The sequence below is a fragment of the Podarcis erhardii genome (genome assembly GCF_964252035.2).
Source record: "Podarcis erhardii genome assembly, chromosome: 16".
NCBI classification, from domain to species: domain Eukaryota; kingdom Metazoa; phylum Chordata; class Lepidosauria; order Squamata; family Lacertidae; genus Podarcis; species Podarcis erhardii.
The window spans coordinates 25,713,192-25,738,804 of NC_138514.1; the positions used below are offsets into that span (position 1 = coordinate 25,713,192).

General features: G+C 49.0%; 1 protein-coding gene across 3 annotated transcripts in view; it reads right to left on the reverse strand.

The window, feature by feature from the left end:
• Window positions 1–1,433: 1,433 nt before the first annotated feature.
• Window positions 1,434–25,613, reverse strand: part of RNF43 (ring finger protein 43) — a 52,656-nt gene continuing 28,476 nt past the window's right edge. For 2 of the 3 annotated variants that reach the window (XM_081843817.1, XM_081843818.1), the window contains exons 2-9: window positions 22,518–22,640; window positions 16,512–16,586; window positions 13,859–13,990; window positions 13,457–13,558; window positions 11,129–11,284; window positions 9,485–9,587; window positions 4,892–6,340; window positions 1,434–4,158 (exon numbers count right to left, since the gene is read on the reverse strand). In XM_081843817.1, coding sequence (XP_081699943.1) covers window positions 4,115–4,158; window positions 4,892–6,340; window positions 9,485–9,587; window positions 11,129–11,284; window positions 13,457–13,558; window positions 13,859–13,990; window positions 16,512–16,586; window positions 22,518–22,640 — 2,184 coding nt within the window. In that variant the 3' untranslated portion in view covers window positions 1,434–4,114. The remainder of the gene's footprint in view (window positions 4,159–4,891; window positions 6,341–9,484; window positions 9,588–11,128; window positions 11,285–13,456; window positions 13,559–13,858; window positions 13,991–16,511; window positions 16,587–22,517; window positions 22,641–25,613) is intronic. The other variant, XR_014151897.1, reaches the window with a different exon arrangement.

Consider the following 25,613-nt stretch of genomic DNA (forward strand, 5'->3'; position numbering starts at 1 on the left):
GGAGAGATCTCCATCTGAGACCCTGAAGAGCTGCTGTCAATCAGTGCAGACAATAGTGACCTAATCCTAGATGGACCAATGGTCTGATTCAGTATAAGGCAGCTTACTATATGTAAGGTTTATGTCACCTTTATGTAAGGTTACCAGATTTTTTTCAAAGAATCCGGGGACGCTTTTTTTTTAAGAGAGAAAAAAAATATTAAAAAGAAAAGAAGTAATATCTTCTCTTCTGTGGTCTACTCTGTCGCGCGGCCTTCCTCTGGGCCCTGGCCTGCTCTCTTGGAGCGCTAGCTGCCATGGAGTAGGCTTGGGCTGGGCCTGGGTTCGGCCACGTGTCCTTGCCCTCCCTGTGCGCGCCTACCTCTCCTTCTCAGCGATGGCGGTGGCAGTGACGCAGCAAGGTCAGGGCTCCCCTCTTTTTTCTCCTTCCTCTTCCTATTCCTTCTTCTTCTCCTGTCCTCCTTCTGCCTGCATCAGCTCCTGGGTTTTTACTGGCACCGGAGCGCTGCTGGGCAGTCAGCCAGGTGGCTGGGCACTCTCGCTCCTGGCTTGATTTGGGTCACGGGGGGGGGGTGTCAGCAGTTCCCCCAGTTGACGCACCGGGCATCCCCAGTTCCCCCTCGGCAGTGGCAGCAGCAGTCTCAGCAGCCCGGAGCCAGCCTGGTAGCGCAGTTGGCTCTGGCTGGCTTCAGGAGCTGCTCGCTGCAGTGGTGCCCGCCATTTTGCCTCGCCAGAAGTCCCCACATGATGTGTCTTGTGCCGTTGAACCAATTGCGCAACATTCATTTCCTACTAATAAATCTACATAAATCTTAAAATATAAATCTGGGGACATTAAATGAAATCCGGGGACAGATTTTGTCCAGGGATAGATTTGTAAATCTGGGGACTGTCCCGTGGAAATGGGGACTTCTGGTAACCATACCTTTATGGCTCAATGATGCAAACGGAGGTGCTCAGGAGCACCACTGTGCAACCCTGTGCACCGGGAGATTTAGCTGTGTGCTGTTTATAGAGTCGTGTCTTCTGCCTCCCAGCATCCCCATTGTTGGCCTGAGGTGGACTCTGATTTAGATGATGCCTCACTTGAGGAGGAACCCTCAGCACCCACTTCTACAGAGCATGGTGCTTCTTCCATCATCCTTGGGGTCCCTACAACTCTTCCCAGCTAGGAGGGCCCATTGGGAGCTGGCCAAGGTCCTGATGGGCAGCTTTACCCTGAATGAGGCTCTGTTATCTCTGACCACTTGCCCTCCGGGCCCCAAATCCCCAGCACAACAGGATATTTAGCAGAGGTGGGGCTGTTTCAGGATGCTGCTAACACAGGAATCCTTAGAAGGATTTCTTTTTGTCCCCCCGTCCTCTTCACACAAGACCAAACCAATCCCAGATCCCTTTTTAGCCCTTTACCTCATGCATATTAGAAGCCAATGTACAGAGATTAAAAATAATTTATTTCTGAGGAATGAGGAAGAGGCATCTTCTTGAACATAGGCACCCAGTGACTTTATACAGGAAAAAAATAACAGCCACATGAAGAGCTTCACATGTGGATAAATATATTAGCAAAATAAATAGGTTTGAGCATATCCCCATATTCAAACAATCTCTATCTCTTAAACATAAATATATCGTTTTGCATACTTATGTACATAAACATTATTTCTTCCTTTTTTTGGTTTACAAAAGTACCCAAGTGCCTGCAATGTAGACTCAGGAAATGTAATTAAAAAGTACAAAAATAAATTCCTCGTTCACATTTCAAAGGGTCTGAGGTTTCCAGGAGGAAGGAGCAGACTGCCAGGAGCTGAAGGCATCTTGGGGGAAAGGTGCCAACATCCAACCCCTTCGCTGGTTGCCCATTTGTAATAACTTTAACTTTGGAGCTATCAGCTCTAGACTGTATCCTGTAGTTTTATTCCCCCTTAATAACAGTGTGTGTTTTGATTTTGACTGAAACAGAACTGAAGTCAAAATAACACCCATGCTTTGCAACTCCTTCGAGAGAAGATTTCAAAACATCAGAATGAGCTCTGCCGTTTTGTATTGCCACATTTTGGCTCTGAAGATATTTTCCAGTATCAGAGCAACCCTAACAGAACGGAAAGGAAAGATGTACTCATTTTAACTTCCCTCTTACACGTGAGATAAATTGTGCTCCATTCAACAGGTACTCCTAGCATGGCAAAAATGTAAGCCACCCCATAGAACGGGCTTTGCCAACCTGGCACCCTCTGTAGATGTTCTGCCATGGCTCCCATCAGCCACACGAGGGCACCAGGTTGGCAATGGTTTTCAAATAACTTCACTATGAAGGCAATGATTGATCCATAGACCACATGCCCTGTTGCTCTAGGGTGATCCTTTGTTTTTGAAATGTTGATCAGGCCACCCTCTTCTTGTCTCCTAGCCAAGAAATTCAGATGCCCTCTGCCAAAAGCAACTCAAGCCTTTATTCCACGAGATGATGCTTTTAAATGCATCTCAGGAATGAAGAATCCAGAGAATCCAGCGAGAAAAATTGCAGAATCACAGTCCACAGTGTTAGTAACTGTTAAACTGGTTTAATTCTGTGGTGTGGACATGCCCTGAGGTGTGACCACAGATATATTACCCTTCAGGTTTCATTTCTCAGTGACGAAAAACCCGTGGCTGTGCTTCTTTTTGCCACACATGAGATTATTTATAACAATGTTGTCCACATTCCCAAACATTCTGTGTGAACACAGACAATCATTTATGAACTGGTAAAATACCACAGCATTTTTGTGCCACTGAGTAAGCAGGTTGTGTCGAGATGAAAGTCTTCCAGCCAAGCAGCTGTTTGCATGGGGATGTGTTACTGCTTGCTAAATACCAGTTTGTATTCCCTCGTAGCTGCAATAAGTCCTCATGTAAAAAACATAAACATGCAAACTTTTGCTCTAACTACCAAGTTCAACTCCTTATCTTCCTCAGTTAAAGCAGAATATAAATACTCTGCAGTAGATTGGATTTTTCACCAATGTGTGCTTGGACATCAAGAAATAAAAGCTCCTCCCTGTGGGCAATAGTATAAGAGGGAGCTTGCATAATATTTTGGTAGGAAGGCAAAATTAACAGGATTTAAATCTTTGGTGTGGGACTACCCTGTGAAGAACTGAAATCTTGGGGCATCTGCAAAGTCAGCTAGGAAGCGTCCGGGTATCGCTGGCTCAAGCTTTGAGCGGCATATGGATCCAGTCTCCCTAAAGCTGACACTCAGTTAGTGCATCTGATATTTGCAACTCAAATAAGCTCTGAGCAGAGGCTGGCTCAGCCACAATGAGACTGATGAGAGTCCCATGTAACTCAAAAGTGTCATGCAGGTTTGAAATTCTCCTGTGCCACCATTGCAATTTCCAGAGTGTTGGCAGGGCAGCTTGGGTGAGTTTCTGCCATGCATCTGATTTGGTGCAAAACTGAAAAGATGAAGAGCATTCCCAAGTGGACAGGAGCAGGAGCTTAGCCAGGTTGGTGAGAGGGAATTATGTGCTTGATCCTTACAAATTACGTTTGCTTTGAACCAGAACCTCATTGGGTGCCCCATCCCACACAAGATGGCAGAAAGAGGGACCAGGATGGGCCGATCTCTCTGCATGACCTCAAAACTGCACTGCATTATGCTTGATTTGTGTGGGGAGTGGATTTACCTAGGGTTTTCATTTTGGTGTTCAGAAGTACACAGATTACCAAACTTGCAAAGAGCTGCAGAGTGAAGGGGGGGATACACCTTGGTTTTTTCTCCGCCCTTGAACTTCAAAAGGATTTGGCTCCTCGTGACACCAGGAACAAAAGGACCAAGCCTCCTCCTACCCCAGAAAGATGGCAGCTTTTTTGAAAACAGGCAAGTGACCTTGGCAGCTTATGTTTGTCAAATGTTGCATACAGGTTAGGCAGGCAGGGAGCAAGCTGCGTAACCCTGATATTAACAGTGGGTGAAGCAGGGGCTGTGTGGACAAGGAGCTTCTTATGACTGACAACCACGCCGCGGACAGGAAAGGCAAGTCAGAAAGTCCATTCTCTTCGCTGAGTTTCTGCGCCGTTTTTTGAATTCTCTGCAGCTGCCTAACACAGCAAATAAGTTCACCTCGTGTCAAACCGAATGTTCATATACATCTGGGATATCGTCTTTAGACCCTGCAATTAGAAAATTAAGGTGAGCAACCAGACTAGAATGTGCCACGTTGTTTATCTTTGATGGATCAATTTTCATTGTTGTACTGTGATGCTATCATCTTCACTGAATTTGCTCAATTTGTATGCTAGATGGTGGTGATGGTGATTTTTTTTTAATTATTATTTCTTAGCCACCCTCCAGCATGAGGTCCCAGGGCAGATTTCAACAATATTAAGACAGTTAAAATGAGATTACAATAAAGATAAGAGTGCTTTTAATATATAGTTCTCAGGTGTTCAAAGGCCAAGGTAAAGAGGTGCACCTTCAGCACCTGGCAGAAACTGCATAGTAAAGGTAGCAGACACACCTCTGTGGGGAGGGAATTCCACAACTTAGGGGTTGCCCCAGAGAATGCCCTCTCTAGGGTCACCATACCTCCCTCCCCCAAAGCTTGTGAGAGTGGAGAAGCTACTAAGAATGCCTCCTCTTATCACCCAAGAAGCTATGCAGGGAAGAAAGCGGTCTTTCAGATATTTGAGGCCCTAAACCAGTTTTCTGTTGGGTCAAGTTTACAACTGCTGATGGAAGACAAGATTACAGAGGACCCTAAAGGAGGGATAGCAAATCTGTGCCCCTCCAGACATTGCTGGACTCCAGCTCCCATCATTCCTGACCACTGTCTGTGCTGGCTAGGGCTGATGGGAGTTGGAGTCCAACAGGTTCCCCAGCCCAGCCCTCAGACCTGAGGCTTACCCTGAAGCTCTTGCAGAATTTGGCAGCTGAGGTAAAAGCTGGCATCATTTCCCATGGTGTCCAGCCTCGGATATTCCCCAGGACACATGGCCTTGCATTCCAGCCTGTCTGCCTGCTCCTGAGGCTCTGTGGCCGAGTGTGACGAGGTTGCAAAATGATGCCCCGAGGGACCAGTTTCTAAGAGAGGCTGGACCTCTGCAGAGGAGCAGCTTCCAGAAGCAGGACCAGGAGGGTGGGGGACGCTGCAGACAGGGGGCACATTTGAGTCTTCGGGCAAAGAGGATGGGGAAGCCTTGAGGGGGCATTTCCATCTCCTTCTACTGGGATGGATTTGCAAACAGCGTTTCTGAGACGTCCATGGCCCAACGGCACCACTGTCTGCTGCTTTGAGGTTTGACCTGTCTGCTGTGGAAAACTCTGGCTGTCCTTGCAGCAAGCAAGGGGGCTGTCTGGCTGAAGAGGCCTCCAGGGAGGCAGACCCCCCTTCTGGCGAAGGCATTTTCTCTGTCCGTTTTTGCGCCTGGGCGCCATGAGATCCTGTCTTGGCCCTTGGAGGTTTTGCCTTCCGCAAACCGGGTTCCTGGCCATTGGCACAGTCTGGGGGGCAGCGTCCATAATGGTGGTGCCTGTGGAGGTGGTGGTGGTAATGGACATGGCTACTGGCCACCGGCGGCCGGCCTGCTGCCACCGAGTCCGCCGGCGGAGGCCGTGGGTCCCTCCACGCCGGAGAGGACGTGGGGCAGCTTTCTGCAGCCGACTTCTCAGAGCCACAGAAGGCAAATGGGTCGTAATCGCTGCTCAGGGAGCTGCGGAAAGTGGAGCAGCTTCCGTAGATGGCCTGGAGGCTCACGTCTGTGCAGTTCAGCATGGAATCGCTGGAGGATCCATGGCAAGGACCTGAGCTGGAGTCACTCCCGGGTCCGTCAGGGAGATACCCGCTGGGCTCCGTGAGGTAACTCTCCCCGGAGCCACTGCTGTGGTGGTGATGATGCCGTCCATGGCGGATACCCCGGTGCGGAGGAATGGCACGGCTCGCTTTGGCCACGAGGGGCCCCCGGAGGCCTCGGCAGGAAGGCTGGTGCTGCAGCAGGCAGGTCCGGTGGGAGGGCAGGCCTGGCTCACAGCCCAGAGAGTCCTGGCGCTGAGGAACCAGCAGGCCTCGGGTGAGGGAGGGCTGGCGGCTACACCAAGGAGGCTCAAAGCCCACCGGTCGATAGGGCAAATAATGCATGGTCCCCAAATCCAGCTGGGAGAGCTCTGGGGAGTGGAAGAAAGGGTGTCCGTGGGGGAGCGTCGAAGAGCAGCTTCCAGGGGGCATTTGAGGGACCGTCCGCGGGAAGTGGTACAAGGCACGCCCAGGGTGTTGCCGGAAGAAGCGGGGCCTCTGCCCTGGTCCTGAGTTATGGGGGTCCTCGTGGGAATGCCTGGGCAAGGCGGAAGGATCCCGGTCTAGGGAGGGAGAGAAGGAAACCACTTCAATCAGGGATTCTAAGCACCAACAAGCCCTCTCTACAACTGGGTAATCCCACCAATAAGTTCCTTCCCCCAGGAAATAAGTAAAACCAGGCAGACCTACACTGGCTCCCAGTACGTTTCCGAGCACAATTCAAAGTGTTGGTGCTGACCTTTAAAGCCCTAAACGGCCTCGGTCCAGTATACCTGAAGGAGCGTCACCACCCCCATCGTACTGCCCGGACACTGAGGTCCAGCGCCGAGGGCCTTCTGGCAGTTCCCTCGCTGCAAGAAGCCAAGTTACAGGGAACCAGGCAGAGGGCCTTCTTGGTAGTGGCACCCGCCCTGTGGAACGCCCTTCCACCAGATGTCAAAGAGAAAAATAACTACCAAACTTTTAGAAGACATCGGAAGGCAGCCCTGTTTAGGGAAGCTTTTAATGTTTAATAGGTTATTGTATTTTAGTGTTTTGTTGGAAGCAGCCCAGAGTGGTTGGGGAAACCCAGCCAGATGAGTGGGGTATAAATAATAAATTATTATTATTATTATTATTATTATTATTATTATTATTATTATTATTATTATCACTTCTCCACCTACTTCTCCCCAGGTGCCTGGCCATCAAGCCCTTATATACGCACAGGGAATGCCTCTGATGTGCTGCAGCAGTTAGGCCAGAACTTCCATCCCATGGCCAAGCAGAAGGGGAAGGGCTAGGCAGAAATACAGGAAGGGCACACTGTCTTCCCAGTTCCCATATTGCTGTAAGGCAGTCATGGGGAAAACTGTGATTCCCCGGATGTTGTTGGACTCCAGTTCCCACCATCCCTGTTTGGGGTTCACAGGAGTGAATACATGTGAACACGACAACATCCAAAGGACTGCATGTTCCCCATCCCTGCTTTAATGGGATCTCTTCACAAGCAAGGGCTGGGGTGTTGTTTAGGGGTTTTTGTTGCCAGGGTGTGTGTGTGTGTGTGTTGTTGCTGTTCTCGATATTGTTTTTTTGAATGTTTACTTTAGATCTTATGATTTCTGTGGAAATTGTTTAATTTGGTGGTGTACTTTTTGATGTTTGATATATTGTTTGTGACTACTTTTGTTATGTTCGTAATTATGTGTTTTTTTATGGTGTAAGCCACTTTCGGCATGATTTTAATCATGGAAACTCAGCATACAGATAAAAATATGCATGTATGTAGGGCCTTAGAGACCAGGATTCAAATCCCTGCTTTACCATGAAGCTCAACTGGGTGACCTTGGGGCAAGTCCTTCTCTATCAGCCTAACCTACCCCACAAGGTTCTTGTGAGGATGCAGTGGGGAGCTTTGAGCTAATTGAAGGAAAAGTAGGCTCATACGTGTAAAAATACGTGTAATTGAAGGAAATTTAGCAAGTGGGTGTTTGACAGTAAGGAAAGCAGTAAGGAAATTGAAGCTAATTGAAGGAAAAGTAGGCTCATACGTGTAAAAAAATGTATATATAAACTTCCTTCTTTGCCTCCATCCATATGAACCTACCCAGACCATGAGATCATCATCTGAGGCCCTTCTTCATGTGCCCCTACCATGGGAGTTCTGGAGGGTGCAACACAAGAATGGGGCCTTTTCGGTGGTGGTTCCCCGTTTGTAAAATGCTGCCCAAGGGAGGCTCACCTGGCACTATCATTACAAATCTTCAGGCATCAGGCGAAAACATTCCTTTTTAACCAGCCCTTTTGCTTTTAACTATCTCTGACCTTTTAGAGTGGGTGGGGTGTTTTAAGTATTTCCACCTCCCTGATTTTAATGCATGTATGCTTTTTTGTAAGTTGTTTTGAGTTGCCATAGCAAAAAACTAATATCATCATCATCATCATCATATCGTCTTCTGCATAGCTGTATTTGCTTCTGCGGCTGTTATCTTTCGATATGTCTGTGTGACTCTCATTTAAGGGAAGGGATGTGCTCTGTGCTCAGACCAAGAAGAATTTCCACCCACTCACCCACTTGGAATTTGAGGTTTTACCATGGCAAATTTTCTTGAAGTGATTCCATGGGAATCCGTAACCAAGGGAGGGGACATCACCGCTAGTTAACTCCCCCCTGCCCCATGATACATTCCAGTCCCCAGCTGATACACTTCACCCAGGCTGCATGGGGAGGTCAGTTTCTCCGCATGGAGACAGACCAGTGAAACATAGCCTTAAGCGGAAAAGCCATGTTGTGGACATAAACCAGCTTGACAAATCCAACACCCCATTTCCAGCCTAGGGGCATAAGAAGTGTCTGCTGGATCAGGCCAATGGCCCATTTAGCCCAGCATCTTGTTCTCACACTGGCCAGCCAGATGCCTCTTTTGGGAAACCAGCAAGCAGGATTTAAACACAAGAGCATTCTCCCTTAATGTGGTTTCCAGCAACTGATATTTAGAAGCATTACTGTCTCCAGCCGTGGAGGCAGAACATAACCATCATGGCTCGTCACCACCAAAAGCCTTCTCTGCCAAATATTTGTCCAATCCCCTTTAAGGCCATCAAAGTTCCCTGCTTTCTTTCATCTGTCCTGAATGTTCTAACATTCAGCTTTATTGCATGTCCCCAAGTTCTGGTACGATGAGAGAGGGAGAAAAACGTTCCTCCATCCGCTTTTTCCATGTCATGCATAATTTTACAAAATTATAGCAAGTCTTCGCTTACTTGCCTTTTTTCTAGATGGAAAAGTCCAAAATGCTGCAACCTTTCCTCATCGGAGACTTGCTGCACCCCTTTGATCATTTTGGGGGCAATGTATGTTTCTGTGTGTGTCTATGGCTGAACCAATGGCTGAGACCTTGGCTCTGTGGCTGAACCAATGGCTGAGACCTTGGCTCTGTGGCTGAACCAATGGCTGAGACATCTGCTGATACTGCTTTGAAAGGGCTCACTGGGCAAAACTAGAACCACCCTTTTCAGAGGCAGTATACCTCTGAATACCACTTGTTGGGGAGCATTAGTGGGCCAGTGTTGGCTCTTGCCTCCTGCTTTCCTTTTGGCCTTCCCAGACACCTCTGGTCAACCGCAGCATGCTGGGCTGCTTGGACCTTTGGCCTGATCAGGCAAGTGTTCTCCTGTACTCCTACGTCACCAATCACAGAGGTTGCATTTCCCCTGCCCCATCTTACCAATGATGTTGAACATGCACAGTGGACACGTTTGGCGCTCGAGGAGCCAGCGGTCAACGCAGTGCCGGTGGAACTCATGGAAGCAGGTGATGATGCGGAGTTCCTGCAAAGAAAGGGAAGTCAGCGGGAGAGTGGAGAAACGCTGCCAGCTCAAGGGGAAATGCCATACTGGTTGTTCTGATCTGGGCTGTACAACTGCCTGGTTTCCAGTAGCACATCTCACTGGCATTCTTTCTGGAGAAGTGATAGCCTTGCCTGGGTAGTGATGATTGGAAACTTCACACAAGAACCTAGGAGCAGCCTGCTGGATCAGGCCAATGGCCCGTCTAGCATCCTGTTATTACAGTAGCCAACCATGGGAAACCAGCAAGCTGAATTCCAGCACAACAGAACTCTCTTCCCTTCCATGTCGCCAGCAATCTGTATTCTGAAGCATAACTGCTCCGGCCATAGAGGGTAGAGCATAGCCATCATGGCTGATAGACAGCGATAGCCCTCTCCTCCAAGAATTTGCCTTTGTTGTTGTTGTTTAGTTGTTTAGTCGTGTCTGACTCTTTGTGACCCCACAGACCTGAGCACGCCAGGCACTTCTGTCTTCCACTGCCTCCCGCAGTTTGGTCAAACTCATGCTGGTAGCTTCAAGAATACTATCCAACCATCTTGTCCTCTGTCATCCCCTTCTCCATGTGCCCTCCATCTTTCCCAACATCAGGGTCTTTTCCAGGGAGTCTTCTCTTCTCATGAGGTGGCCAAAGTATTGGTGTCTTAGCTTCAGGATCTGTCCTTCCAGTAAGCACTCAGGGCTGATTTCCTTAAGAATGGATAGTATGTTTGATCTTCTTGCAGTCCATGGGACTCTCAAGAGTCTCCTCCAGCACCATAATTCAAAAGCATAAATTCTTTGGCGAACAGCCTTCTTTATGGTCCAGCTCTCACTTCCATATGCCTACTCCTCTTTTAAAGCCACCTGAGTCGGGCGCCACCACTGCAAACTGCTTAAACTGGGCCTCCCCAAGGAGATGACTGGGACCTCATCTTCCCCGCGGAAAAGCTCATTTGCGAGAACTCACTGGGGCCATTGATCCCACAGAGTGCAGAAGGGTCAGAGTGTGTGTGTGTGTGTGTTTAACATATCATTTTCAACAGTAATTAAACATACTTTTACATCTTATTCAAATTTTTGACTTCCATCAATCCTGTCTGAAAATTTTCCAATCTAATCTCAGTATGCATTTCTTATCTTCCCTATTACATTTCAAACTCATAACCAATCTCTCTATCTTTTTCTACTTTGTAACACTTCGTATATTTCTCCTTACAAAACTTCTTGTAGTCCTACTAGCGTAATTTGTTGATTACAGTTGCTCTTCAAAGATAATTCATATACTTCTTCCAGTCTTCTGTAAATCTCTGGTCCCGCAGGTTTCGAATCCTTCCTGTCATTTTGTCCAATTCTGCGTAGTCCATTAATTTCGTCTGCCATGCTTCTTTCATCGGAATTTCTTCTTGCTTCCATTTCTGGGCTAACAATACTCTTGCCGCAGTTGTTGCATATAAAAACAGTTTAACATTTTGCCTATTAATGTCCTGACCTATAATACCAAGTAAAAATGCTTCTGGTTTTTTTAAAAATGTATATTTTACCTGGCCCTCGGCGAACTCCTCCAAGCAGATGGCGCAGACGGGGGCTGAGCTGCAGGTGCTGACAGAGTCCCCCGTGGGGGCTTGCCGGCAGCGGGCTTGATACCTCCGCGTGGCCAGCTGGTTGATGGCTTGCAGGGTCTCTTCCTGCGCGTTAGTCTGTGGGGGCAAATCGGACAGTTGAGGGAGCGGAAATGGAAGGGAGCCAACATACGCAGAGGATCAGACTCGTTGGCCCTCAGGATTCCTCCCAACTCTACGATTTTATGACTCTACATGGTGGACAGGCGGGAAAGTGGCTCAGTTCTGGAGGTATTTGTTGAAATCCAAGTAATTGCAAGACAAACCACCAAGAACCTCCTTCCACCGAAATTTTTAAACAGAGGTTGGATGGCTATCTGCCAGAGATTCTTTAGCTGGGATTCCTGCATTGCAGGAAGTGGACTAAATGACCCGTCCAACCCAAGGGACCTGATTGATTGATTGATTGGGACCTATGATTCTATGAGAGCTGGCTCTGCACAATCTTGTTAGGGGAGATAACACCGACCTGCTGCTCAAATCGCTAATAAGTCACCTTTTACTAGGAGCCAGGCTCACAACAATGACATACTGGAAGAATTTGGAGGATGCCCTTTTGGACAAGCTGGTGCCATGACATGTTGGATGCTAATTCCCAGTGGCCAGCCTGGCTGGTCCTCAGCGGGGGATGATGGGAGTCCAGTGGCATCTCTAGGGCCCAATGGTTTGCCATCCCTGGTACAGGCAGAATGACAACAGCAGTTTCTGTCCTGTTCGCTGATGAAGTTTGCAGAAATTATTATTATTAATAATAATAATAATAATAATAATAATAATAATAATAATAATAATTTGTTTTTATTTATACCCCGCCCTCCCCAGCCAAGGCCGGGCTATGTGCATGTTCTTGTTTCGGGTCAAAGATACATACTCCAGGAGTCTTGCAACAGCAAGCTGCATGACTCCAATATACAGTGGTGCCCCGCAAGACGAACGCCTCGCAAGACGGAAAACCCGCTAGACGAAAGGGTTTTCCGTTTTGGAGGCGCTTCACAAAACGAATTTCCCTATGGGCTTGCTTCACAAGACAAAAATGTCTTGCGAGTTCCTGCGGGGTTTTTTCCCTTTTCCCCCCCTTTTCCTAAGCCGCTTATCAGCTGATCCGCTGATAAGCCGCTTATCAGCTGTTCCGCTAAAAGCCGCTAAACCGCTAATAGCGCTAATCTGCTAAGCTGTCAATGGGCTTGCTTCGCAAGACAAAAAAACCGCTATACGAAGAGCCTCATGGAATGGATTAATTTCGTCTTGCGAGGCACCACTGTATACAAATAGCATCTACAGTGGTGCCTCGCAAGACGAAATTAATTCGTTCCGCGAGTTTTTTCGTCTTGCGATTTTTTTGTCTTGCGAAGCACGGACTTTGGAAAAGCTTCAAAAATCACAAAAGTCTTCAAAAACCTCAAAAAAGGCTACCACACCGCGTGCTATGAGTTGCTCCTCGAAGTGAATGCACGGTTTTAAGAAAAAGGAAACAAACTTGCAAGACAAAGGAAACAAACTTGCAAGACGTTTTCGTCTTGCAAAGCAAGCCCATAGGGAAATCCGTCTTGCGAAGCAACTCAAAAAACGAAAAACTCTTTCGTTTTGCGAGTTTTTCGTCTTTCGAGGCATTCGTCTTGCGAGATACCACTGTATATTATACTAATAGGACCACTGCACATTTTAAGCACATGACACCCCACCAGTCCAGGGAATTGTACTTTTTTTTTTTAAGGGTTGCTGCAAAACACCAACTCTGTGAAAGGCAAACTACATTTCTCAGGATTCTTTGGGGGAAGCCACGTGCTATAAATGTGTGCTGAATATACAGTACACAGCTAGTGTGGATCTGCCCTAAATAATACAGAAGATTAACAACAGGAACATTTTGCAAGCACAAAATCCCCTATTCATTGACTCTTGCCTTGTTGGAAATACGCTGATTGATTGACTGATTCCATATCTTTACTGCCCTTCCTCCCATGGGAGCTCTGAGCAGGCAACAGTATTAAAATAAAACCTTTAAAAATGCATTTCTAAAATCAAAAATACAAAGCAATACCAGCTGCAGAAATTTCAGTAAACATTCATGTCTCAAAAGCCTGGATGAACAGATACCTATTTCAACAGCAGGCGGGCAGGTGGGTCTGGGACTCTACCGGTCCCTGATCTGAGCAAGGCATGAAGGATATTGGCACAGATAGATAGGGGCTCTTGGGAAGCAGTTTGGGGTGTCCAGAATAGGACTGGCATCTGTCCAAGGGCTCTTACCCGATCTCTGCTTGGCTGACAACGAGTACGGACAATGAAGATTAAAACGATCACCAGAACGGTGCTCATGACGGTGAGGAGTATCCAGACATCATAGTCGGGCTGTTGCAGAGAGAAGAGGTTAGATAAGCCCTACCTGGTTTAGCTCCAGACTGTCTTCTCCCATACAAACCGGCCCAGGCTCTGGGATCTTTGGGGGATGCTCTTCTTTTGATCCCGCCACCCTCACAAGCCCACTTGGTGGGGACGCCGGAGGGGGCCTTCTCGGTGGCTGCACCCAAGCTTTGGAACTCTCGTGCACCTGGAGCCCACAAGAGGGAGCCACTTCTTGCAAGGCTGATTTTAGCCCAGCACAGAGAGGGATCGAGAGAGGTGCAGCAGTGGGGCTAAGTAAGAACTCACCCAGGCCGCCATCTCCTTCACCTCAATCTTCACGTGGGCTTCTCGGTTGTTGTTCACCACGCCCATCAGCAGCTCGGCGTCGTGGCCCCAAATCAAAACAACGGGGTGACTGAGCCCTCGTGGATTTCTCAGCTGTGGAGAGACAACCTTTGAGGTGAGAGCTGCATGTCACCAGGTGCCACTGGGAACCCCACTCCACGCCCTAGTTGATAGGCTTGAGGAGAACTCGAGGAATCCATCCAGCCAACAGCCCAGGCAAGGCCTAGGTTTGAGATTCGAAGTTCTGCTGTGGCCTTGCCCAACCCAGCAAAAAAATGTGTGCATGGGTAACCTGGGAGTTTTTTGTGAGGAGAACCACAGCTGCCATGTATTTTGATGCCTGAGGCCGAGAATTAAGAACATAAGAAGAGCCTCTGGATCAGGCCAAGAGGGGGCCCATCTAGTCCAGCCTCCTATTCTCACAGCGGTGAAGCAGATATCCCACTCGGAAGCAAGCAAGATCCGAGCACAAGAGCCCGCTCTTCTCCTGTGGTTTCCAGCGACTGACATTCAGAAGCATTGCTGCCTCAGACCATGAAGGCAGAGCATAGCCATTATGGCTAGTAGCCACCAATAAACCTGTCCAGTTTTTGAAAGCCATCCAAGTTGGTGGCCATCACTGCCTCCGGTGGCAGGGAGTTCCACAAGTTACGGTAACTAAGTGTTGAATGAAGAAGTCAGGTTTCTCTCTCTGTGTGTGTGTCTCGAATTTTCCACACAATCTGGATCTGGAGTGGAAATTCCCTGATGGTTACCTGGGGATATTTGAGCCCCGGCACTTCTTGCAGAGCTGGAGATTGTGCTTCCCACACACCGCCAGGTTTCATTACAGGAAAAGGCCAGGCCGAAACACCAGGACGAAACGAGGCCGCATGCCTCAGGTGGAAGAATTTGGGCACTGCCATGTGTGGGAGGCACAGAGTCAGTGGTTTCATTTACATTTTCCCTGCCTGGGGGGTGAGAAAGCTGGGGATAGGGACTTCTGTGCCTCGGGCGGTGAAATGTTTTGGGCAGGTCTGCCTACCATCTCCTCTGGATCCTCATTGCTCACACAAGCAGAAGTTTAAAAGGCTGAGCTTGGCAAACCAGTCATCCATCATTCAGAAGAACCACTCCCTCTCCTTAGGAACTGGGAGTCAGTGTGGTGTAGTGGTTAGTGTGTCAGACTAGGATCTTGGAGGCCAGGGTTCGAATCCTTGAAGCTTACTAGGTGACCTTGGGCCAGTCACTGCCTCTCAGCTTAACCTACCTCACAGGGTTCTTGTGGGCATTACATGAGGAGACCTCACGGAGGAAAAGGTGCAATATAAATGCAATAAATAAATAAATAAATACACTGATAATAACAACAGCACGGCTTTCCCTAGCTTACGGGATCTGTGCTTTTCTGTTCAGGGGCTGTCATGCCATTCCTTCTCATATCTATTTGCATGTCTAGCAATCAACACACACACCGTCACGGGAAAGGACAAAGAATCTCAGGGCAAAGAGACCCAGAAGCAAAGGAGCTGAGAAGGTGAGCGGCCACCTGGACAGGAAGACTGCAGCGACACAGCGGAGGAGCAATGCCTGAGCTAAGGAAGATACCAGGTCCAAAGGCAGGAGCAAAAGAGCTTGTGTGAAACCAACTGGTTTGAAAAGTTGGGGCGTCTTTTGCGTCAACGTTGGTAGCTCAGTTGGTTAGAGTGTGGTACAGATGACGCCAAGGTTCAACCTGCATATGGGAGAGCTGTGTATTCTTGCATTGCAGGGGGTTGGAACATGGGAAGGCAAACTAAGGCCCGGGGGACGGATCCGGCCCAACCGCCTTCTAAATCTGGCCTGCGAACAGTGAGGGAATCAGCATGTTTTTCCATGAGTAGAATGCGTCCTTTTATTTAAAATGCATCTCTGGGTCATTTGTGGGGCTTGCCTGGTGTTTTTACATGAGTAGAATGTGTGCTTTTTATTTAAAATGAACTCTGAGTTATTTGTGGGGCATAGGAATTCACACCACCACCCTGAAATATAGTCTGGCCCCTCACAAGGTCTGAGGGACAGTGGACCGGCCCTCTGCTGAAAACTTTGCTGACCCCTGGACTAGATGATCATCAGGGTCCCTTTCAGCTCTGAAATCCTATGGTTTAAGCACATGACACCCCACCAGTCTTGGGAATTGTCCTTTCTTTTTAGGGTTGCTGCCAAACACCAACTCTGTGAGAGGCAAACTACATTTCCCAGGATTCTTTGGGGGAAGCCATGTGCCTTAAACACATGCTGAATATACAGTACATAGCTAGTTTGGATCTGCCCTAAATATTACAGAAGATTAACAACAGGAACATTTTGCAAACAGAAAATCCAAAATCCATTGACTCTTGCCTTGGTGAGCAGCAGTGAGGGAAGGTTCATCAGGGCGAACAGGAAGCTGCTCAAAAAGGATAGTCTGCTCTCATCCAGCCCTCACCCAGCCTCTCCTCCTCCTCCTCCTTAGTCTTAGTGTTGCCCCTTGTAGATCTCAGCAGAGAAGAGGATGGGGACAACACTACTGCCTGCCATTGGCTCTGGCGCCACCTGCTGTTGGCCTCCTGGCAAAATTGTGAAAAATGAGAGAGGGAGACAGCAGTCTCCTTACCTGGTCGACAGCACTTTGGTCATCAGTGATGTCAAAGAGGACGGCGCGAGCTCCTCTCTCTCCCGCCAGCTTGGCCTGTCCAAAGAGAGCAAAGGGGAATCAGGGAATCATAGAATGGAAGAGTTGGAAGGGGCCCAAAGGGGAATCTAGTAAAACTCCCTGCAGTGCAGGACTTACAGGGAGGGCGCAGGTGGCCTGCTGAGTGGTTGTGGTCCCCTGGGCAACTGTATCACGGCCTGAGCAGCAGCAGTGGGGGGGGGGACGTTTCCAGCCCGAGGGCCACATTCCCTTCTTGGCAGCCTTATGGGGGCCGCATGCCAGGAATGGTTGGCGCCGGAGGCAAACGTGGGTGGAGCAGCGAATGTGAAGTTTACTTTTGTACAGCAGGTGTGTTTTTCCTCTCTCACACCCACCCACCCTCTGTGTCCTCCTTACAAGCAAGCCAGAGTTGAAGGACACATCCCAGGCAGGCAAAAACACTCAAGGAGGGTGTGGCCAGGAGAGATCCCTGAGGACCGCATACAAAGTCCTGAAGGGCCTGACATTTCCCCCCACCCAAAATGCTCTTCTCGTGTCAGGCGGAACCTAGGCCAGCCCAAGACACTTTGTCGCCTGGGGCAGCCACATTCCCAGCTGCACTCCACAAACAGAAGCCAGCCAGACTCCAAGTTGCCTCTTCCTTCAGTGCCGGCAACTGGTCAACATCCCCTGGCATGCCTGAGGGCAGCCAGTTGGCTGAAAGACGCCATCTTTGCTCAGAGTCCTTCAAGACCTGCCTCTCAGGATGCCTGCAGACCCTTGAAGTGGCGTATTGCCTAGGATTTCTTTTCCGTTGGGGTCAAGATCTAATTTTGGTGATGTTGATTTTGATGTTACGGATATTAATTTTTGGTCTCTTATTTTAATATCTCATTTTGACTTATGTGGGGATGGTTTAATTTCGCCACGTACATTTTGAAGTGCTTTTATTTATCGCCCGCGGCTACTTTTGTTATAATTTGGCAGTCACAGAAAGCTTTTCGTGTTGCAAGCCTCCTTGAACATGGTTTTAACCATGGAGGGCTCTTGACTCCCTGCCCTGCTCATGAAGGGCTTCCCAGATACTGTCCTTTCTTGGGAACAAGACACTGGGCTTTGGTGAAAACCAGCAAGTTGGTTCTTTGATTATCCCAGGCTAATAAAGTCATTTCCTTTGTTTTGCATATACATAATACAACTGCAGAATTGCTCGACGGGCTAGTGAACAAGCCTCCCCATGCTAGCTGGTTTTAAAATGTTCAACATTTCCCCAACGATACATTCTTCAATGCACAGTTTATTCTTCTTGTGGGGCTTTTGGGTAGAATGATAATAATCTGTTATTAGTAGGGTCGTTTTTCCTTTATTCCCCTCTCTGACCCTGATTCTCTTATGACACTGGTTTAAAAATGTTCAAATAGGAAAGAGAGAGAGCCGTGGGGTCGGCGGTTGAACTTGATTCCCACCCCAGCTGTTACCCCCCTGGGCAGAAAGCTGAACCCAGCAAACCTGGGTTGAGAGAGAGAAAGCCTTTGCTGTGATTTTCTCCTTGAGGGGGTTGCGCTCAATGACCCTGGGGGGATCCCTTCGCACTCTACAATTTTCTGGTTCTCATTTGGCAGGAGAAAGGTAGGAAACCCACCATTCTCTGTCTCTGTGCAATGCACAAAGCAGACCCCAAGAGGGGGGAGAAAGCGGTGCCCGTTTCCCTGCCTCCTGGTGGGCCAGAGCTCTGCCACCCCTCGCTGAGGGCTAGCCAGGTGTGGCAACGACAACGGTGTTCCAAGGAGGGCTGTTGTTGCCAGCCAGCCAGCCGGCCAGCCGGCCCCTCCCCTCCCCTCTGCTCCCTGCCCTGCCCTGTCTGCAGGAACAAAGGGCTGCTCTGTGCTGCTCCTGCCTTTGGTGGAGCAAAGCGCCCTCACCCTGCAAACGCCTGGCACTCCCGGGCCTACCTCAAGTCCCCTTCCGCCCTCCCTGGCCAGCCGGCTCACCTGCCTCCCTCCCCCGCCTCCCATTGGCACTGGATCCCCGCCAGGCCCCAGAGAAACCACCCGCTTGGCTCCACATCAAAGCCGGGGATTGGGAAGCGTAGGCCAGCCTCGCCGCAGCCCGGGGCAGCCTGAGCTGTTCCGTCAGGGCCTCTCGCCAGCCCTGGTGCGGAGAGGGAGCCGGGGCGGGAGGCCTGCCTTCAGACGGAGGCAGCAAACAAAACAGAGGCCTGCCACAGATCCCCAACTCTGCCTCGCGCCTCCTTCTCAGGGCCCACCAAAGGGAACCTCTGCACGTGCTCAGAGGCACTCACAGGTGTTTGTTTTTTGCTCACTCTAGGATCTCCAGGGACAGAAAAGTCAGCTCTGGAGCAGAGCTGTGTCTCAAGGCATAGGGCACTCCGAACATGACCGGAGGCAGGGCACAGACGGCAGGTTATCGTTGTTATTGTTGTTCTTAATAGTGGTGTGGTGTAGTGGTTAGAGTGTCAGGCCATGACTCCAGAGAGACCAGGGTTTGAAACCCCGCTCATATGTGGCGCTCGCTAGGTGCCTCTCAGCCTAGCCAACCTCACAGGGTTGTTGTGCAGATTAAAATGAGGAAGAGGGAGAACAGTGCACAGGCCGCCTTGAACGCCTTGGAGAGAAAAAGGTGGGGTATAAATGCAATAATAAATAAATTTTATGCATTTATAGCCCACTCATCTCCCAAACTGAGATTTGAGGCAGCTGGAAAACTTCCAAGGCATCACTACAAAACACGAAGCAGTAGAATCCGTAGTTAAAAAGGCATGAAAACACACATTTAAATCCAGCATCACATTTAAATCCAGCATCAAAGTACTTTGCCCTGATGGAAGTGCCCGGTGCTGATACTAGAGCTGATTCTCTCTGCACATGCTCAGGAGTACTGATGGAGACCATGCTGCTGCAAGGCTCAGAGCTGTTCCTTTGGGGGGGGGATTAGGGGGATGGGGGTTCAGATCAGGAACGGCGTTCTCAGCCCTTGACAACTGGTGGTTTGCACTGGGCCTTCTCTTCCGTGGGACGACACGTGGCAACTCCTCCTCTCCGCCGGGGAAATTTAATGCAAAGGGCAGCCTGTAATCTACATTCTTCTGCAGATGGAAAGGGGTGGGGGTTCGGAAGGAGGGCGAGGAGGAACTGAGCAGCCCAGATCTTGTTGCTAAGAAATGCTGGCAGAGAGAGAGGGCCTCTCCTGGGCTGTGCCAGACCCATCTGAGAGGGAGACAGAGAGAGAGGCTGGCGGGTGGCACTCCTGGCTTATGCCGTCCCTGCAATTAGACACACACCGCAACTAACCCAACAGCTCCTCTCTCTTCCCAAACCCAGGGAACTCTGAAGCCCAGAAGGGCCTCCCAATTTGTTTCCCAGAAACCTTTCTGCTGCCAGAGTTAGGAAAGAGCCAGTGGTTAGGACCTGGGAGAGACCAGGTTCAAATCCTGTCACGTACCCAGTTGACAGCTCACTGCCTGTGATTTTGGGAGCTGGTCACTGCTTCTCACCCTGATCTACCTCACAGGGTTATTGTGAGGAGGTGTTAAAGGAAGAGGTGAGAGAACAATGTATTCCACTTTGAGCTCCAGAGAGAGAAAAAGGAGAGATATGAACGCAATTTAAAAATGCAATGAATTGGGTTTTGCAGCCTGTCCAGGTGACACTCCCAGGGTGTTGTGGAAAGAAACAGCAACCTAGAAGAGGGCCCATCCACTCCAGGAAATTTATTTCTTTACTTGCTGCATATACATGGTTCTCCCCTTTCTCATTTAATACCCACAACAACAACCCTGTGAGGTAGGTTAGTTTGAGAAGCAGTGACTGGCCTCTTTCCCCCATGCCACCCGTCATTTTATAAGCATCTGCCATGCTGCTTCGGGCTCTCCTTTTCTCTAAACTAAAAAGTCCTGAATGCTGCAACCATTCCTCATCCCCTCATCTCCACTGGATCATTTTTGCTGGCCCTTTTCGGAACCTTTTCCAACCCTGCCATATCCTCTTTGAGGTGAGGCAGCCAGAACGATGCACAGTACAGAAAGCTTTCTCTCAGCCAGCGGAGGGTCGGTGTGTATGTGTGTGTGTGTGTGTGTGTGTGTGTGAGAGAGAGAGAGAGAGAGAGAGAGAGAGAGAGCCCTCTTCACCCTTTCTAAGCTCCACACAGTCTCACGCCCAGATCCTGGGATGGAAGTAGTTAACTGCTGCCTGGTTAGGAAGGAAGAGAGGAAGTCTGATTAGCAAAGTGCAGGGCCTGAACGATCTTAGCTCATGCCTCTGCCGGCTGCCTTTGATCTGGGCTTCCTTGGAGTGCGTGTGCAAGCAGGTACCTGCCAGAATAACTCCAGCAAGCTGGCTTGGCAGTTGCAGAGCCTGCCTCGAGCAAAGGGGTCGGAGGTCAGCAGCAGAGTTTCCCAGCTGGGAGATCAAAGGTGGAGGCGGCACTTTCGGGCTCCAGGGTTACCCTCGGAGAAAGAACCACACCACCCTCATGAAAAAACAACGGAAGGCTCAAGGTTGCCATGAAGCGACCCACATGACCGCGGCCCTTTTCTACTAGCAACTAAAAATCCCCCAAAGGGTGGATTAACACTTCTCCAAAATCTCCACTCCCCATCTCCACTCTTGCATCCAAATTGCCTTCGCCCCAAACAGAGTCTTCATACAGCAACGCTTAAAGAATCACCGGCGGTGCAGGTAAATCTTTTGGCCAGTTTGCAACTGGCAAGACCTTCGAGCTGAGCTATCCTGCAGCTGCAGATTCGCGGATTCCGGCAGGTGAGGTCCTGCAGGTGTCCAAGAAACAAGCTTGCTGCTGAAAGCAGGTCTCCCACTTCTCAAGCTGCCGGGGGCACAACTGGTTGCCCACAGCTTCCTTTCCTGGCCACAGGATCGAACCAGTGCTCTGTTTAATAGGAGAGGAACTCTTACACTTGCTTGTGCAGGCAGTGGGGGCCAGGGAAAGGGCTGTTGCAAAGTTTTGCCAAGCGCGGGGAACAGGCCTTTCGGAGGAACTGCGCCGAATTGCATGAGGTTGGCTGGTGAGCACATTCCCTTTGATCCACTAAGCTCCGCTCTTGGGGCTTAGCAGGAGAAGAAAGAGGCAGCATTCCTGTAGAATATTACATGGAGCCTTTTTGCAGGTGCAAAGTTCGTAAGAGATTGTTCCACTGAATACAAGAAGAGCCCGCTGGACGGAGCCAAAGGGGCCCATCTAGGCCGCCATCCTGTTCTCACAGCGGCCAAACCCGCAAGAAGGATCTGAGTGCAACAGCAACACTCCTTTTCTGTAACTTCCAGCAACTGGCATTCAGAAGCATTATTCCCTCCAACCATGGAGGCAGAGCATAGCCATCGTAGCCATCAATAGCCTTATTGCCCTCCATGAATTTGTCCAGTCCTCATTGAAAGCCATGCCAGGTGGCAGCCATCACTGCCTCCAGTGGGAGGGAGCTCCTAAAGTTCATAGGAAGAGCCTGCTGGATCAGGCCAAGGGTCCAGCTAGCCCAACATCCTGTTCTCACAGTGGTCCCCCAGGTGCCCATGAGAAACCTGAAAGGACGTGAGTGCAGCAGCAGCAGCATCTCTCCCATCCTGCAATTTCCAGCTACTGGCAATGAACTGGGAACAAAGGACTGATCAGGGACTCCATCAGGGATGTTGCCCCAAATTGCACTGCCTTTTCGCAGTGGAAATCCCAAGGACACAGAGCCTATGAAAAATTGGAGAGCTATTTTACCTTGCTTACAGGGAAGCAGGATATACCACAAAGGGCAGCGCTGGAGGGACCCTGGGCTTTTGCCCTTTTAACTAACCCAGAGCCATCTATGCATATAAATTTAGCAGATAGAAATGGAATGCAGATTGGAGCCGCTGCGCTCCTGATTGGCAATATAGGAGTGTGGGAAGCTGATCACAAAGTTTTGCAAAGTGGGAGGAAAGGAGATTGTCAGGTCTGCTCTGATTGCAACGACATGCACACACATACCTTGTTGGCCAAGGACAGGCAGGGGTGGGGATCTCGCTCAGGCCGTTCCAGTTTGACAATGGAGACAAATCCTGGGACCGTGTGCTCATCCTCGCTGGTGTTGCACAGAGACAGGGGGTGGAACTGCGGGGAGAGAAAGGAAGGGGGAATCACCATGGAGATGCGGCAGTGAAAACTGCATTGCAGTATTAGGTGAAGCCACGAGGTATGCAGCAACACTTCAAAGGCAACTAAGTATACAATGTAACAGGCTTGACCTGGAGCTTTGTCAACATCTCTACCATAGCTATATACCAGAGCCTTCTTGGCATGACTAGAATCCAACTCCCAGAAGCTCCAGCAGCTAGCATGGTGAAGGATATGGGGTGATGGGAGTTGTAGTACAGCAACATCTGGAGGGCACTAGTTAGACTTGTTTTATTTGTTTCATAAAATATATACTTCACTTGATTGGAAAAAAGCCCTCACTGTGGTTTACAAAAGAGATAAAACAATACAATTATCAATGGGAATAATTAATAACAAATTAAGATTTGCAAAAAGTTAAAATAATTATAGACAAAAAGCAGATTAAAACTTGCATCAACTTTCTAAACATCTGGGTAGGCTTGCCCTAACAAAAGTGTTTTTTAGCAGGCACCAAAAAGAGTACAATGAAGGCACCTGCCTGATATCAAGAGGCAGGGAGTTCCAAAGTATAAGTGCTGCCACACTAAAAGATGGATTTCTTGCAAAGGTATTATGTGGCACCAGCAGCAGCGCCAGTTCCGCAGACTGAAGCGGTCGACTGGGTGTATATGGGGTAAGACAATCTCACAGGCAAAATGGTCCCATGTTGTTATGCACTTTACATACCAAGAGTAAAACCTTGAACTTGACCCACTAGCAAATAGGCACCCAGGGCAGATCTCTGAGCAGAGGTGCTATATGCTGATAGGATCTCGGTCTCTTCAGCAATTGCGCTGCAGCATTTTGCACTAACTGCAGCTTCCAGATCACGCAAGGAAGGCCTCACATAGAGTGGATTGCACTAATCCAATCTCTTGTGGCTCCCAGCAACTGGTATTCAGGAGCATTGCTGCCATTAGAGCCATCAATAGCCTCCATTAATTTGTCCAGTCCTCTTTTAAAGCCATCCAAGTGTGTGGCCATCACTGCCACCTGCAGGAGAGAGTTCCACTGCTCCATCGTTCCACTATGTGCTGGAAGCAATGACTGAGGACTCAAGGTCGCTCCAAAGATTAGTTACTTTAGCCCTGGAATGCCTAGCTAGCTGGTCACAGCAGGTCCTTGGAAGCTCCAGAGGTCCCTCCCTCACAGTGGGAGTCAGTAAACCTCAAGACCGTCCAAAATAACTCTGCTGGCCAGCTATAAGAGGTTGCAGTGCAAGCCACAAAATGAGCCATTTTCACATGGCAGGCACGGTTTATGTGTGCTAATCAGTGTTTGGTCAGCTTTGGAGCGCAACTTGAGCCATTTGCTTCATCGCCCAGAGCTCTCCATAATACCAAATTTGCCACTTGGGCTTTCACCATGCTGCAGAGGGTGCTCAAAGGCAATTGTGTCAACTGCCTGTTTCACCTCTCCATTCCATAACAAAACCAGGACTCGATCATCAGTTTTCTCCCAGGAACGGCTCGGTTTGATATGATAAGATAGCCATCTTCAAATATTAAAATGGCTGTCCCACGGAAGATGGAGGCAGGTTGTTTCACGCTGCTCCAGAGGGGAGGACCTAATCCAGTGGGTTCAAATGAGAAGAAGGGAGACTCTGACTAAACATCAGGAAGATCTTTCTGACGGTAGGAGCCGTTCGACAGTGGAATGGGCTACGTGAGAAGGTGGCGGACGCTCTTGCATTGAAGATTTTGAAGCAGTTGCATGGCTATCTGCCAGGGATTATTTAGTAGCGATTTCTGCCTTGCAGGGGCATCCCCTGGGGCCCCTACAATTCTATGATTCTATGGTTTCCATCCGCCTCTGAGGGCAGGGCATCCAAACCACTCTTAGAGGGGGAAATTGTTGCTGCGAATACAAACACCATCTGGTAACAGTTGGTCATCATCAAAAGCCTGAGGGAGAAAAAGAGTGAACTCACTTCCAGTTTAACTGATCCTAGTAATGGATGAAGGGCGGAGCACAAATATTTTTTAATAAATGAGCAAAATAATCCAGTTTACGGGAATTTTCTTGACAGAGCCCACATAGAGAATTCTTTTTGCAGATGAGGTAACTGTTTGCAAGTCACCCACCCACCCAGACGACAAGGACGACATCATCTCATGGTTATGGTTTTGACTAAGCACCTCAGGTTAGAATCATAGAATTGTAGAATTAACACCAAGGGTCATCTAGTCCAACCCCCTTGGAATGCAGGAATTGCAACTAAAGCACCCCCGACAGATGGCCATCCAACCTCTGCTTAGAAACCTCTAAGGAAGGAGTGTCCGCAACCTCCCGAGGGAGACCATTCCACTGTCGAACAGCTCTGATTGTCAAAAAGTTATTCCTGATGTTTAGTTGGAATCTCCTATCTTGCAACTCAAAGCCATTGGTTGTGCAAGTTTCTCCCAAGTGCTCATAATGGACCCTTTGGAATTTCTTGTCCCATTCTTCCTTGGACAGAGATGGCTTTGACTAAGCACCTCAGGGCTTGCAAGTTCATCCCAAAGTGCACTTACTTATTTATTTCACAAATTTTAAGACTGATTGTAAAACAACAACCCTGAAAGTAATTTACTTGCCCTGCGGAAGGAGAGCTGGGTCCAGAATCCAAGCTGTCCGGAAGACCCAGGGCTGCTGAGATGTTGTACCATTGCACCAAAACCGCCCCCCCCTCCCCGATCTCTAGGGCGTAGGCTACTTGGGGTGGGAGATCTGCTCCTATGATCATTACAACTCTACTTGTTTTGGGGAAAGAGAAGCTGCTGAATTGCAACTTATTACCAAACTTAAAACCATGGAGAGACCTGGTCTGAACAAAGACATTGGATTCTTATCTCATTATACATGACAAAGCCATTTTTCACCTTCTCACCCCTTGCTTTTTCCTGTAAGACCTATTGCAGTCGTTAAGAGTCGTCAACAGGCTCATCA